The following is a 15911-nucleotide window of genomic DNA, read 5'->3' as shown; positions in this document are numbered from 1 at the left end:
AAACAAACAAAAAGGTTAAAATGGTAAACGCTATTCTATTTTTATTTTACATTTAAAAACATAAGTAAAAATAATAGAAGGGCAAAAGGCTGAGCTCACCTGCCCACTGAACTGTCTCAGTGCTTCACCCAGTGTCCAGCCAGTTCTCAGGCCCAGACCTCCTCTGCTGAAGTCTCCTTCCCAGGAGAAAGGAGCCAGTAACACCATGAAGGGTATTTCTATTGGTGATCCCCCTCATCCTTCCTTGAAGGGGCCTGTGTCTGCTTACTCAGGTAGCTGTGTGCTGGGGAAAGGGAAAACTCAGATCTTTTTAGTGCTGTTGGATACTGGCTCCAAGTCAGCACTGATTCCTGGGACCCAAAGTGCCCTCAAGGCCTCCCTGCTAGAGCAGGAGCACAGAGAGTCAGGCAATAAGCAAAGTCCTGGCCCAATTCCATCCCACTGTGGCCCCAGCAATGCATGAGCTACCCACGGGTTATTTCTGCAGTTTCTGAATGCATAATTGGAATAGACATATTTAGTATTTGGCAGAACTTTCATAGTGATTTCTAACCTTTAGAGTGCCAACTGAAAAATCACACAATTTATAAATTTAGAAGGGAGACTATTTCTTTTCTTTTCTCTAGAGACAGTCTCACTCTGTCACCCAGGCTGGAGTGCAGTGGCACAAATTCCTGGGCTCAAGAGATCCTCCCATTGCAGCTTCCCAAGTAGCTGAGGCCACAGGTGCATGCCACCATACCTGCTAATTTTTTTATTTTTTGTAGAGATGGGGTCTCACTATGTTGCCCAGACTGATCTCCAACTCCTGGCCTGATCCTCCCACCTCAGCCTCCCAAAGTGCTGGGATTATGGGGTTACAGGCATGAGCCGCTGTGCTCTGCCACCTTTATTTCTTTTTCTTTTTTTTTTTTTTTTTTGAGACGGAGTCCCACTCTGTCACCCAGGCTGGAGTGCAGTGGCCAGATCTCAGCTCACTGCAAGCTCCGCCTCCCGGGTTTATGCCATTCTCCTGCCTCAGCCTCCCGAGCAGCTGAGACTACAGGCGCCCGCCACCTCGCCCAGCTAGTTTTTTGTATTTTTTTTTTTTTTAGTAGAGACGGGGTTTCACCGTGTTAGCCAGGATGGTCTCGATCTCCTGACCTCGCGATCCGCCCGTCTCGGCCTCCCAAAGTGCTGGCATTACAGGCTTGAGCCACCGCGCCCGGCCAACTTTATTTCTTATAAAGGGTTACAGCCCGCAAGGCCGCCAGGCTGGGAAGTGTAGCCATTTGCAGAGACCAAAAGACAGGCATGTTTAGGATGACAGCAGTGAAACAGGAATTTATGTTGAATAGGATAGCCAAGTATGCATTCTTTTTTTTTTTTTTTTTTTTTTTTTTTTTTTGAGACGGAGTCTCGCTCTGTCACCCAGGCTGGAGTGCAGTGGCGCCATCTCGGCACACTGCAAGCTCCGCCTCCTGGGTTCACGCCATTCTCCTGCCTCAGCTTCCAGAGTAGCTGGGACTACAGGTGCCTGCCACCACGCCCGGCTAATTTTTTTGTATTTTTAGTAGAGACGAGGTTTCACTGTGTTAGCCAAGATGGTCTCAATATCCTGACCTCGTGATCCACCTACCTTGGTCTCCCAAAGTGCTGGGATTACAGGCGTGAACCACCACGCCCAGCCAGCCAAGTATACGTATTTAACAGGATCTAGGAGGAGTTGTGAATATTCATGAAGGGGGAACATGTGCATATGTGGTAAGCAAATATGCATGTCACATGCAGCCACGTTTACTTTGGGGTGGAGACTTCACATTTAAATGCATTACAATTAGACCCTACATGTCAGAAGGTGAAGCAGGGATGGACGTGAAGGCACCCAAGTGTGCAGCCTCTGTAACCAGCCAGAACCAGTCTAGGGTGGGTGGTCTTTTTATCAGAAGAAAGTTATTAAATCCAGTCTCTTGTCCTATCAAAGCCGTAGTTGTGGCTTGTAGAACAGGAGGGTCAGTTAGTGTCCAGCGGTGGTTGAGTTGTAATTGTTTTAATATTGTTTATCTCGAGGCGAGTGCTTGTTTAACTGTTACAGGAAAAAAACAAACAAACAAACAAACCACCCATGACAGAATATAGTTTCTTCTTTAAGTGTGGGGATGCGTGACTTAACCCTTGCCTAGCACGGCCTTTGGTGCTGTTTATAATTTGGTAACTTTTTGCCACAGAGTCTCTTCTGTCAGTTTTATGATCTCTATTTTAACATTAATGTTGGTCAGTTGTTGTGTCTAAACCACAAAAGGGACAGGGTTCAGCAAGGCATGTCTGACCTTCTGTCCCGTCACGGCTGTTAACTCAGTTTTTAAGGTTTCTCTGGGGTCCCTTTGGTCAAGGGGGATCTTTTCAGTTGGTGGGAGTGCTTAGGATTCTACTTTTAGTTCTCAGGAGTGAGACCTATTTTGCAATAAAGGCTACATGATAGTTCCTGAACTGCCCCCACCAAGATAAAAAAAAACAGTGCTGCATCCCAGGAAGGATAGCAGAGCTTAGAGGTCTCAGTTGAAGATTGAAAGGATGGCCAGGCACGGCTGGTCATGCCTTGTAATCCCAGCACTTTGGGAGGCTGAGGCAGGGGGATCACTTGAGTCTGGTAGTTTGAGACCAGCCTAGGCAACATAGTGAGGCCCTGTCACTACAAAAAAATACAAAATTTAGCCAGGCGCACGATGGCACATGCCTGCAGTCCCAGCTACCCGGGAGGCTGAGGCAAGAGAATCACCGGGGCCCAGGGCAGTGAGGTTGCAGTGAGTGTTGATCACAGCACTGCACTCCAGCCTGAGTGACAGACCAAGACCCTGTCTCAAAAAATAAACAAATAAAGATTGAAAGGAGGTTGCAATGTGGTCCTTAGCAAATCCCAGTTTAATACATTATCTGGCTCCTGCAAAAACCAGTGGATCATGTTGTTTAATCCCAAAACTAGAAGGACATGCTGGGTGCGGTGGCTCACGCCTGTAATCCCAACACTTTGGGAAGCCGAGGCGGGCATATCACGAGGTCAGGAGTTCGAGACCAGTCTGACTAACATGGTGAAAGCCCGTCTCTTCTAAAAATACAAAAATTAGCTGGGCTTGATGGCACGCACCTGTAATCCCAGTTACTTGGGGTGCTGAGGCGGGAGAACTGCTTGAACCCGGGAGGTGGAGGTTGCAAGGTTGCAGTGAAAGGAGATCACGCCACTACACTCCAGCCTGGGCGACAGAGTGAGATTCTGTTTCAAAAAAAAAAAAAAAAAAAAAAAGAAGGACACTTCCACAACTTGATAAAGGGCGCCTACTATGAAAAATCCTCAGCTAACATCACACTCAGTGATGAAGACCAAATCATTTTCCTCTAAGATCAGGAACAACACAAGGAGGTCCACTCTCTCGCCACTTCAGTTCAACATTGTATTGAAAGCTGGGCATGGTGGCTCATGCCTATAATCCTAGCACTTTGGGAGAACGAGGCAGGTGGATCACCTGAGATCAGGAGTTCAAGACCAGCTTGGCCAACATAGCGAAACCCCGTCTCTACTAAAAATATACAAAAATTAGCCAGCCATGCTGGTGCGTGCCTGTAATCCCAGTTACTCAAGAGGCTGAGACGGGAGAATCGCTTGAACCTAGGAGGCAGAGGTTGCAGTGAGCCAAGATCGTGCCACTGCACTCCAGCTGGGCAACAGAGTGAGACTCTGTCTCAAAAAGAAAAGAAAAGAAAAGAAAACTCTACAATTAGGTAGGAAAATGAAATAAAATGCATCAGTATTGGCCGGGCACGGTGGCTCATGCCTGTAATCCCAGCACTTTGGGAGGCCGAGGTGGGTGAATCACGAGGTCAGGAGATTGAGACCATCCTGGCTAACATGGTGAAACCCCATCTCTACTAAAAATACAAAAAATTAGCCGGATGTGGAGGCGGGCGCCTGTAGTCCCAGATGCTGGGGAGGCTGAGGCAGGAGAATGGTGTGAACCCAGGAGGCAGAGCTTGCAGTGAGCCGAGATCGCACCACTGCACTCTAGCCTGGGTGACAGAGCGAGACTCCGTCTCAAAAAAAAAAAAAAAAAAAAAAAAAGTAAAGGTTGGGTGCAGTTGCTCAGTCCTATAATCCCAGCACTGTGGGAGGCCGAGGTGGGCGGATCACCTGAGGTCGGACCAGCCTGGCCAACATGGCAAAACTCGTCTCTACTAAAAATACAAAAATTAGCCAGGTATGGTGGCGGGCGCCTATAGTCCTAGCTACTCAGGAGGCTGAGGCAGGAGAATGGCATGAACCCAGGAGGCAGATCTTGCAGTGAGCCGAGATTGTGTCACTGCACTCCAGCCTGGGCAACAGAGCGAGACTCTGGCTCAGAAAAAAAGAACAGAAAAAGTAAAAGCTGCCCACAGAATGAGAGAAAATATTTGCAAATCATATATCTGATAAGGGACTAGTATCTTAAATATACAAAGAACTCTCACAAACCAATAATGAAGAAGAGACAAAAAAAAGCACGCCTCTGGGAGCCCAGTGGCCTGGGATACCACAGCAACCCCTCCAAAGCAAAGGGTGAGCACCCAGCTCCTCCCACCACTACGAAAGAACACAACAGGGTGAGGCTTCTTTGTGATTTGGAGGCGGAAAAAACTTGGGAATACTGCCCAAGAAATTTGTGGGTGATATGGAGGATGCAGCTTTTAGTAGAGCCCAGAGCAATACGGGATCTGCTGCAGGTCCAGGCTGTGGCACCAGCAGCCCTGAGCCTGACCCTGTGACCTGACAGAGCCATGGCCAATGCTTGGCAGAGAAAGGTTTCATGCGGGGCCTTCAGCAGGCTGCAGTGGAAGGGTGGCAGTGCCCACTCCTAGGGTTCTGGAGCAAGGCCATGCCACACACCTTTCACAAAACAGCCGGGCGTGGTGACAGGTGCCTGTAGTCCCAGCTACTCGGGAGACTGAGGCAGGAGAATCACTTGAACCCGGGAGGTGCACGTTGCAGTGAGCCGAGATTGTGCCGCTGCACTCCAGCCTGGGAGACAGAACGAGACTCCATCTCAAAAAAACGAAACAAAACAAAACAGCTCCTTCCACGTTTCTGGGCCCTGGCAGGAACTGGGCATCTGACAATGGGCTACTGAGTGACCAGAAGGCTCATTAGAGCTGGGTATTGTCAGAGCCACCCACTGGATCTTTTATTTATTTTATTTTATTATTTTATTTTGAGACAGAGTCTCGCTCTGTTGCCTAGGCTGGCATGCACTGGTGTGATCTTGGCTCACTGCAACTTAGCCTCCTGGGTTAAAATGATTCTCCAGCCTCAGCCTCCCGAGTAGCTGGGATTATAGGCGCCCGCCACCACGCCCAGCTAATTTTTGTATTTTTAGTAGAGATAGGGTTTCACCATGTTGGACAGGCTGGTCTGGTACTTCTGACCTCAGGTATTCCACCCGCCTTGGTCTCCCAGAGTGCTGGGATTACAGGCATGAGCTGCAGTGCCCGGCTTTATTTATTTTATTTTTTGAGACAGGGTCTTGTTCTGTTGCTCAGGCTGAAGTGCAGTGGTGTGATCTCGGCTCACTGCAGCCTCGAACTCCTGAGTTCAGGCGATCTTCTCACTTTAGACTTCTGAGTAGCTGGGACCCCAGGCGCATGCCACCATGCCCAGCTAATGTTTTTATTTATTGTAGAGACAAGGTTTTGCCTCTGGTCTCCAACTCCTGGGCTCAAGCAACCCTCCTGCCTCGGCCCCCCAAAGTGCTGGAATTATAGGTGTGAGCCACTGCGTTTGGCCGAGCCACCAGGTCTTAAGGTACCATCACACAACAGAAGTAGCATTACCAAGATCAGCTCTCAGCAAGTCCAGGGGACACATGTAAGCTGTGAAAGCAGGTGACTGCCATCCCATGTGGCCTCACTTATGACGTCTGCCCTACAGCTCACTCAGACTGCCCTGAACGACAGTGGAGCATGAGGGCAAAGACCCCCAAACGACAGAGTTTCTGGGAGCACTGTGCCATCCACTATATGCAAAGACAGACGCTGCGAGACCCACTAGCAGTAGCAAATAGTTGAGCTGGTTGGTTCAGGGACCTGGACAGAGCAAGATTAGAAGTTAAGAGATGAGGGCCTGGTGCAGTAGCTCACGCCTGTAATCCCAGCACTTTGGGAGGCTGAGATGGGCAGATCACGTGAGGTCAGGAGTTCAAGACCAGGCTGGTCAACATGGTGAAACCCCGTCTCTATTAAAAATACAGGCCGGGCACAGTGGCTCAAGCCTGTAATCCCAGCACTTTGGGAGGCTGAGACGGGCAGATCACGAGGTTAGGAGATCGAGACCATCCTGGCTAACATGGTGAAACCCATCTCTACTAAAAAAATACAAAAAACTAGCCAGGCGAGGTGGCGGGCACCTGTAGTCCCAGCTACTTGGGACGCTGAGGCAGGAGAATGGCATAAACCCGGGAGGCAGATCTTGCAGTGAGCTGAGATCCCGCCACTGCACTCCAGCCTGGGCGACAGAGCGAGACTCCATCTCAAAAAAAAAAAAAAAAAAAAAATACAAAAAAGTAGCCAGGTATGTTGGTGCATGCCTGGAATCCAGCTATTCAGGTGGCTGAGGCACAAGAATCGCTTGAACCTGGAAGGCAGAGGCAGGCTGCAGTGAGCCAAGATCATGCTGCTGCACTCCAGCCTGGGGGACAGAGTGAGACTCAGTCTTGGAGAAGGAAGAAGGGGAGGAGGAGGAATGTTAGGAGATGAGGACATCAAGAAAGGCACCTGAAGCTCCGGGGTGATGCATGCTGCTTCCATGGGTGAATGCGCTGGTCTGAGCCCCAAGGGGGTGCTTCGCTCCTCAGGACTCCTGGTAATCCCCCTGGGGTAATTCTGTTCCCAACCTCACAACTTTAGGTTCTGGGTCCCTTGGGGTGGGAGGGGGGGAGTGCCATCACCAGGGTCATGGTAAGGGTTGTGTGAAACATAAATTATGACAGTTGCCCGGTCACTCTAGGCTCCTTGTGCCAGCAAGCAAAGGAGTTCCCAGGCTGGCCCAGGTACCCAACCCAGCTCATACTGGGGACCAGGAGGAATATTCCATCTTCCGGGCATCCCTTGGGTGTCCTGTGATGCTCCCATGCCCAGCCTTCCCTGTCAATGGGCCACTGGAGCATTGCAGCCTGCCACAGGCTGGCACCCAGGGGATCAGACCCCTCCAGGAGGAGGACCTGGATCAGCCTGCCAGGTGAGCCACCCAGACCTTCAGAAGTGCTTCCGGCTCCAGGAGAGGGAGCCCTGAAAAGGGGAAGAATGCGGAGGAGATGGTCCTCAGTTACAGCCTCAGGACCAACTCATGCAGCATGGGCGGCTGCTGGCCCCACCAACCTTCCTCCTGTACACCTGCACAGCAGCTGTGACCAATCAGACTTCCTGTTCCCTGCATCTGCATGGAATGGACTTAGCCCAAGAAGCCAGGGGAGCTATGGGAACCACCCTTGGCCTCTCCTGGAGCCCTCCACCTGTAGCTGACTCGAGAAGATCACTCACAGCAGGCCCTTCTCTGGAGCACTGGCCAAGTGGGAGCTGCCTTGGAGCAGGGAGACTGTGCATCCCAACCCTCTGTGGGCTACAGGGGAGCTTCTGCAGTATCACCTGCCCTCCCCTACCACCTCAGGAAGCCCTGGTGCCCAAATCCCTGTCTTGGGCTGCAATTCCAGGGAGTGATACTAAGAGAGGTGGGTGGGTATGGGATTAGGAAGTGGGTGGGCGGGCAGGTGGGCGGTTTCCCGGCTCCAGCTCCTCTCCAGCCCTCCACACAGAGGCAGAGTCTCTTTCTGCCCCTCCCTTGAACCTGGGGGCCCCTTTCTTGAATTTGTCAGGAACTCCACCCCCTTGCAGCCCCACAGCTGGACCCTGTGGTCTGTTGGAAAATGTCTGTGAAGCAACCCTTTATGTTCTGGTATTTTGTTTTGTTTTGCTTTGGTTAAAGACAAGGTCTTTCTGTATTGCTCAGGCTGGAGTGCATTAGTACGATCATGGCTTACTGCAGCCTCAACCTCCAGGCCGAAGTAATTCCCTGCCTCAGCCTCCCGAGTAGCTGGGACCACAAGCCAGGGCCACCACCAAAACTAATTTTTACAATTTTTTTTTGTAGTCAGTCGAGGTGGCTCACGCCTGTAATCTCAGCACTTTGGGAGGCTGAGGCAGGCAGATCACCTGAGGTCAGGAGTTCAAGACCAGCCTGGCCAACATGGAATCTCTACTAAAACTACAAAAAATTAGTTGGGCGTGGTGGCACATGCCCGTAATCCTAGCTACTCGGGAGGCTGAGGCACAAAAATTGCTTGAACCCAGGAGGCGGAGGTTGCAGTGAGCAGAGATTACACCACTGCACTCTAGCCTGGACAACAGAGCAAGACTCTGTCTCAAGGAAAAAACATTTTTTTTTTATAGAGATGAGGATCTTGCTATGTTGCCTAGGCTGGTCTTGAACTCCTGGCCTCAAGTGATTCTCCCGTCTCAGCTTCCCAACAGGAGTGAGCCTCCATGCCCGGCCCTAACTCTTGCTTTTTGAATCATATCTTCTCTCTTTTTATTACTGGTAGCTAGAAGAAGCCAAGCAGCACCTTGAACCTTCTCTCTAGGCATCTCTTTAGCTGGACCATCTTATTCTTGGGTATACTGTCTAGCTTCTAGTTCCTATTTGGCCACAGGTGACAACGTTGCTAAACTTCCTGCCGCTGCATAACAGTGGTCTCCTTTCCTCTGTCTTCCAGGAACATTTTCTTCACTTTCCTCTAAGTCCCCACTGTCAGCCTCTGCAAGATCCTCCCAGATCCCGGACCCTGCCCCGTCCCAAAGCCAATGTCACATGATTTAGGTTTTGTATCAGCAGCACCCCACTTCCACTACCAGATCCCGTTCTGCTTATCTGTAGCTATATAACAAACCACCTCAAACTTGGTGCAGTAAAAATGCACAGCATCATCTATTTTATTATCTCTCCTCGTCCTGGAGCTTGACTGGGCTCAGGGAGGGGATTCTCAGTTTTGGTATCTCCTGTGGTTGCAGTCCAATGGCGGCCGGGGCCAGAGCCACCTGGAAGGCTTCCTCACTCACTTGTAGGTGCCCCGTGCAGGAGGTGGGTGGGTCCTTCAGCTGGTGCTGCTGGCTGGAACACTCCTATCCTCTCCCAAGGCTGCCTGTGCCCCTCACAGCATAGTGGCTGGGTGCGAACAGCAAGCATTCCGAGATGTGAGAGAGAGAGAAGGAGCTGGGTCGCTGATCTGTGTGACTGTGTGTGTGACTTGGCCTCAGAAACCACACGATGTCAGTTCTGCTGCATTCTGTGGATTAGAAGCAAGTCATTGAGGCCAGCCCATGTTCAGGAAGAAACCCAACTAAACTCCCAAAGGGAGGGGTGTCAGAAAACCTGCCAGCATGTTTCAGAGGCACCACAGTGGCCAGGCACAGTGGCTCACACCTGTAACCCCAGAGCTTTGGGAGGCTGAGGCAGGTGGATTGCTTGAGGTCAGGAGTTCTAGACTAGCCTGGGCAACATAGATCTATATTGTTTCTTAATTAGCCAGGTGTGGTGGCGTGTGTCTGTGTTCCCAGCCACTCAGGAGGCTGAGGTGGCAGAACCTCTTGAGCCCAGGTGTTCGAGGCTGCAGTGAGCTATGGTCACCCACTGCACTCCAACCTGGGTGAAAGGGTGAGACCTAGTCTCAAAAGTGGGGGAAAAAAAAGGGGGGGGGGGGGGGGGGGCAGGCCAGGCAGGCACAGTGGCTCACACTTGTAATCCCAACACTTTGGGAGGCTGAGGCAGGCAGATTGCTTGAGCTCAGGAGTTTGAGACCAGCCTAGGCAACATGGCAAAACCCCCCAAAACCAGAAACATTAGCTGAGCATGGTGGTGCACCTGTAGTCCCAGCTACTTGGTAGGCTGAGGCAGGAGGATCACTTGACCCCAGGGCACCAAGGCTCCAGTGATTGCACCACTGCATTCCAGCCTGAGCGACAGAGCAAGACCCTGTCTCAAAAAATAATACAAAATAGAAAATATTTTCAAAAGGTGCCACAGTGGGCCATTTACCAAGGTGGACTGGTGGTGAGGCAGGGCACACGCAGAAGCAGACAGGTGGAAGAGAATGAGCACTGGAGGTGGACAGGTGGGCAGTCGCCCATTTGTAAAAGTGGGGAACAAGAAAGGGATTTTGAGAAGACCTAGAGTTTCTTTCTGGCATGGTGACTGGGAGACCTTTATTGGTGGTGCAGATGGAGATGTGAAGCAGGCTCTGGAAACAAGAGCCTGGAGCAGAAAGAAAGGCCAGGCTGGAGGTGCGCTTGTGAGTCACTGTCACAAAGACGGTGTCTGGAGCTCCAAGGCTGGAATAGATATCAAGGGTGAGAATGGTAAGGGATGAAGCAATGGCCAGGGCTAGGAGGAAGAGGGCTCAGCAAACGCTGGGGTGGCTCTCCTGACCAATGATCCTGCCTCCCCTATCATAGCACAGCTCTGATTTTAGAGGATGGTCCAGAGGCAGTTCTGTGAGGGAGGTCTGCTGGGGTAGAAGGGATCGATGGCCATCCAAAGGGCCATGGGAGGAGACGAAAACTGTGGGGCTGTGGCAGCCATTCTACCACCAGGAGGTGGGTGTGGGGTTGGCAGAGCTGCTCACCGAGGTGGCAGCTCCATTCACTGAGCCTCCAGACTAACAACCCCTGGGAACCCTATGTGGGAGCTCTTGTGACAGAAATTAAATCAGCAGGTTCTGTCACAGGGATGTCCACAGCACTTTCACTGATAGCAGAGGGGGGATGGCAAAGAGTTTTGCAGAGGGGCTGGCGGCCGGAGGAGCGCAGGAATGCGCATTGCCCTGCGGAGGCGGCCAGCTTCTAACCGTCTCACGCCTAGTCACTACAGTTTACAGACTGGGAGAGTCAAGCCCAGAGGCTGAAGGCACCTGTGGAAGTCACACGGCCAGAAAGTGACAACTCGGTATGAGCCAGGCCCTCTGTTTCTCTGTGCTGAGTCCCATACTGTATTTTCGGAGGTCAAGAGGAGAGGGTCTTAAGCTGAAGTGACGGTCCCGCTGTCCGAAGCCGCTTCACTGAGGGTGAAACAATGCAGCCAAGTGCGGGTCACCTGCGCTGTGGCAGAAGGGACCGAGGACGGTGTGGCCAAAGTAGGACTGTCCTGGGCGGAGAGCGAGGAGGGGGAGGCCACAGCTCCCGGGGGCAGTGACAGTGCGAGGAAGGGCAGGGGGCAGTGTTGGATGTTTTTGCGGGGATTCTGGGTCCAGCGGGAAAGCTGGAGGACTGACGGTTCCGGAGCACCGACGAGGGGCCTTGGAAGGAGCAGGGAGGTCTCCTTGACGCAGGTGAGGAGACGCAGAACTGGGGGCACCCGGCAGCCCAGGCTTCCTGCCGCGCTCCCACGCCCTCCAGGGCCATGAGACCCTGGCTCCGAGGCGGCGGGCGGGTTCGGAACCCAGCGCCGCGGGACCGTGGGGTTGCCGGTGGTGTTGGGCCCCATGGAGTTTCGGGTGGGCGGCCGGGCTGGGCTTCTGCAGGCGTGCTGAGGCGCCACGGTAGGGCCCCAGAGGGGACGAGGGACGAGGCCCGGCGGAACGAGGCGGAGGGGACCAACAGAGGCTGGGCCACGAGGCACCGCTGCGCTCTGGGGGCTGCCAGGGTCCAGGCGCCCTCAGGGCGGCTGCCAGGCCCAGCGATCGGCGGGGAGGCGGTCATCCGACCCTTCCCCGCAGGTCGCCCTGACTGCGCGAGACGTGGGCCCGGGTGGGACAGGAGGACGCGGGCGGTGGGAGGAGGGCACAGGGCGCCCTCCCCGCAGCGCCGCCGGCCCCCGCGCGCCGAGGCATAGCCGCCGCAGTCGAGGATTAGCGTGCTCGCGGCCGGCGCTGCGGGATTAACCCGCGTGGACTGGACGCCCGGCCCGGGGATTACTGCGCGCTCCCCACAGACGTATATATTTCAACGGCAGCGGCGGCCGGGCCGGGCAGGGCATGGCGGCAGCGGCGGGGGGCGCGGCGAGCCGCCGGGGCCCCGGGCGGCCCTGCCCCTTCTCCATCGAGCACATCCTCTCCAGCCTGCCTGAGCGGAGCCTCCCGGCCCGGGCCGCCTGCCCACCGCAGCCCGCCGGTGGCCAGAGCCCCACCGAGTCAGAGGAGCCCGGGGCGCCGGAGGCTGCGCCCTGCGCCTGCTGTTGCTGCTGCAGCCCACGCGCGGCGCCCTGCGGGCCCCCGGAGGCGGTAGCCGGGCTGGGTGAGTAGGCGCGGGGCGGGGCGCGGGGCCCGGCTGGGGAGCCCGGGGCGCAGCGCTGTGGGTGCGGAGCTTCGCCCCAGCCCGGCGCCTCACCGCGCCATCGCTCCACAGGCGCTCGTCTGGCGTGGCCGCTGAGGCTGGGAACCGCGGTGCCCTTGTCCCTGGGTGCGCCAGCTGGAGGGTCCGGGGCGCTCCCGGGCCCGGTCGGCCCGGGTTCGCAGCGGCGCACGCGGCGCCACCGCACCATCTTCAGCGAGGAGCAGCTGCAGGCGCTCGAGGCGCTCTTCGTGCAGAACCAGTATCCTGACGTGAGCACGCGCGAGCGCCTGGCCGGCCGCATCTGCCTTCGCGAGGAGCGCGTGGAGGTGGGTGCCCCGCCCAGCCTCTCCCCAGAGCGCGCGGGCCGCGGCTACACTGCACTGGGTCTCAGCTGGCGGGAGCCCTTTGCAAAAGCGGCCTCGGCCCAAGCCCCGCCCTGGCGCGCCGGAGGGAGGAGGTCCCTGGACGGTGCTGGGCGTCCAGGGGGACGAGGAGTGGGTGAGGGTGGGCAGGTGTCGCGGGAAAGGGACGGGAGGGCTACTTTTGTTTTACACTTTACCCTGATGACTAAAGAGGCGCGCGTTCACGTCCGGAATTTGGGAAATTCAGAAGCGCCCTGAACCCAAGAAGGGGGTCCTGTTCGCCGCCAGCTGGAGGCTGCGGCGGGTACGAAGGGGGTTCCCATCTCGCGTTCAGACCCACCGAGTCTGTCCGCAGCGAATAAGAGCAGGTGGCGCGCAGCCGCTGCCGGTTGCCGGCTCTGCAGCGCCGTCCGCCCACGCCCCTCTCGCGAAGCTCCCTTGCCGGTCCCTGTGGGAGCCTCGGGAGCCGGTGGGACGCGGGACCTGGGCTGGGGCTGAACATTCTCCCCATTCCCAGGTCTGGTTCAAGAACCGCCGTGCCAAATGGCGACACCAGAAGCGCGCGTCGGCTTCCGCGAGGCTCCTGCCCGGCGTCAAGAAGTCCTCCAAGGGGAGCTGCTGACGACTCTAGGAGCTGCCCCTGGGCTCGGCCACCTTTTTGGGATCTTTGGAGTTGGCGCTGAGAGAAGACAGATCTACCCGAAAAGGAACTGGGAGCGTACACCTGTCTGCTCCGCCCGTCTCCACAGCCCTTGCCTCCTGCAGATCGTAACCTAAAGACAGCTGTACCCTAAACACTCCTCGCTGGGAAGAAAGGACCCTAGCCTAGGGTCCCCGGTGCATGGTGTTCCACGGTAGTGGGAGTGGGGAGTCCCTCGGGGGTGGGCTGGGGCATAGAGCAGCTTCCTCACTGCCTCATCACCCCAGGAGACACTAACTCCACCCCAGGAGGGGAACCACTCGGTATCAACACTGGACCCAGAATCCTCCGCAGTGGAGCCTCTCTCCGCACCCTGGGACATGCTGACCTCTTCTCAATGTGGATTTTGACCCAACTTGACCTGGCCCGCCCTCCCCCAGCGGGAAGCGGGGTGGAGTCCGTGTCTCTGCAGTCCTGGGGTTGCAGGCTTCCCAGGCCCTGGGCTGACTCTTGGTATCTGGACCTGTAGAATTAAGAAGGTCGCAGGAGCGATTCCAGGAGCCCCTCCCCAGTCCCTTCACCTTCGAGCCTCGCGCTGATACTGAGAAACAAGCAACTTCAGACACCACAGAAGCCGCCCAGAGTCTCAAGTCCACCTTGGCTCCACTCTCACAATCCACAAGGAGCTGTCCCTTCTCCTTCCTTCCCAGCGAGGGGTGTTTAGGGTACAGCTGTCTTTGAGAGGAGCACAGCTTAGCGAGGCCTCAGTCTCTGCACCAGGGTGCTCCCCAGCAGAGGAGACTGCTCCGTGGATGGTGGCCTTGGGCCCCTGGGGTCCAGCCCTGGCCTCTGGGCTACTGTGGACCTGCCCATGGGTGGGGGTACCCTGCTTCCTGCTGGGGTTTTCATGCTGTGGGGTCGGCCTCCCTCACAGCAATCTCTGCCATCCTAGGGTAGGGCAAGAGGAGGTTGGATTGGGGAGACCCCACCCCTGCTGCCTAGGAAGATGGCTGCCCTCCCCTTCTTTATCCTGGCCCATGGCAAAAGGCACCGTGGAAAGAAGGCTTTGATTCTCCAAGTAGGCCCTACAATGGGTCCAAAGCATCTCACATCCCCTTCAGCTGGCTTGAGCACCCCGTTCTGTCTCCTTACAGGCCCTGCAGGGAACGGGGCAGTTCTACCTGCAGGAGACGAAATCCATCTCTAAAAGCAGGACTGCAGAAGCCAGGGCTGCAGCTCCTCGGACACCCCAAGGCTGGCCAGCTTGGATAACACCAAGCAAGCATGGTGTCCCCAGTCAGAACTGCCCTGACCCTGCTGGGTGTCCCTAGCATCCCCGCCTCCACCCCTAGCATGCACACTGCTGGTTGTCACAAAACCCTTCTCCCTGAACCCTGGTCTTGCCCTTGGAGACTGAACAGACTATCTGTGGACATGTCCGTGTCCCGGTCAGCTCTCTTGCAGGTGGGGACATTCCCATCTGGTGGGCTCCAGGCCCCTCGCACTCCTTGGTTGAATGGCCATCTGTCATTGTATTGGGAGCCCTGATCAGAGCTTGTGGAGCGCCGCCTTCCAGGGCTCAGTGGCTGTGTTGCTCTCCTGAATTTGCTCCTTGAGCTCTAGCTGCTCCTTGGCAGGCTGACCCTCCACAGCAGGCTGTTAACATAGGCATCCTTCAGGCTCACACCCAGGCGCTCACTTCCCGTCTTCACCCTCTCCTTGATTTATCTTTTACCCTTGGACTCCAATTCCCATCTTTCCGCCACATTTACATCTCAAGCTCAGGCCCTTCCCCTGAGCCAGATATTTATCACCAGCTGTCTGCTTGAAGCCCACAGACTCCTTAAGGTCACGTTGTCCACAGTGAGCTCTTCTGTGCAAACCAGGCACATGAGCCAGAGAGCCAGCAGTCACCGGACCCCTTCCTCTCCTGATCATCCACTATACCCAGGCTGACAGGAAGTCAATTTTACTGTTTATCAATAAATCCCAGAATATCTTCAGCTCTAACTGCACCAGTCTGATGTAAGCCACCGTCACCTCTCACCTTGACCACTGCGACTGTCTCCAGTCTTGTCCACCTGCACCCACACTGGCTCTGCTTTTTTGTCAGTTGGTTGGTTGGTTTGAGACAGGGTCTCACTCCGTCACCCAAGCTGGAGTGCAGTGGTGCGATCACGGCTCACTACAGCCTCCAGCTCCTGGGCTCAAGTGATCCTCCCGCATCAGCCTTTTCAGTAGCTAGGACCACAGGTGGGCACCACCACACCTGGCTAACTCGAAAAATATTTTGTAGAGATGAGGTGTTGCCATGTTGGCCAGGCGGGTCTCAAACTTCTGGCCTCAAACGATCCACCAGCCTAGGCCTCCCAAAGTGCTGGGATTATAGGCATGAGCCACTGTGCCTGGCCTGTCCCTTCAATTCAGAATAAAGACAAACCACCTCACCATACCCCATAAGGCCTCGTGCAGCGTAGCCCTGCCTCTCTGGCATCATCTCACACCTCACTGCACTCTGCATTTCCAAAGGACTTCTTGGGAATTTGCCTTGCTCCCACCCACCACTAGGCCTTTGCACATGCTCTTTCTAT

At 55.1% G+C, this 15911-nt stretch overlaps 1 protein-coding gene across 1 annotated transcript; it reads left to right on the top strand.

Annotated features, from left to right (window-relative positions):
• The first annotated feature begins 12017 nt into the window (after positions 1-12017).
• Positions 12018-13749, top strand: GSC2 (goosecoid homeobox 2). The gene is made up of 3 exons (XM_023192566.1): positions 12018-12279; positions 12391-12644; positions 13198-13749. Exons 1-3 carry the CDS (start codon positions 12021-12023, stop codon positions 13300-13302), a joined length of 618 nt encoding a protein of 205 aa, XP_023048334.1. The 5' UTR covers positions 12018-12020; the 3' UTR covers positions 13303-13749.
• The last annotated feature ends 2162 nt before the right edge of the window (positions 13750-15911 follow it).

This window comes from Piliocolobus tephrosceles, chromosome 19 (assembly GCF_002776525.5).
Source record: "Piliocolobus tephrosceles isolate RC106 chromosome 19, ASM277652v3, whole genome shotgun sequence".
Taxonomy (NCBI): Eukaryota; Metazoa; Chordata; class Mammalia; order Primates; family Cercopithecidae; genus Piliocolobus; species Piliocolobus tephrosceles.
The sequence above is the reverse complement of the archived record's forward strand: the minus strand, read 5'-3'. Positions and strand labels throughout refer to the sequence as shown.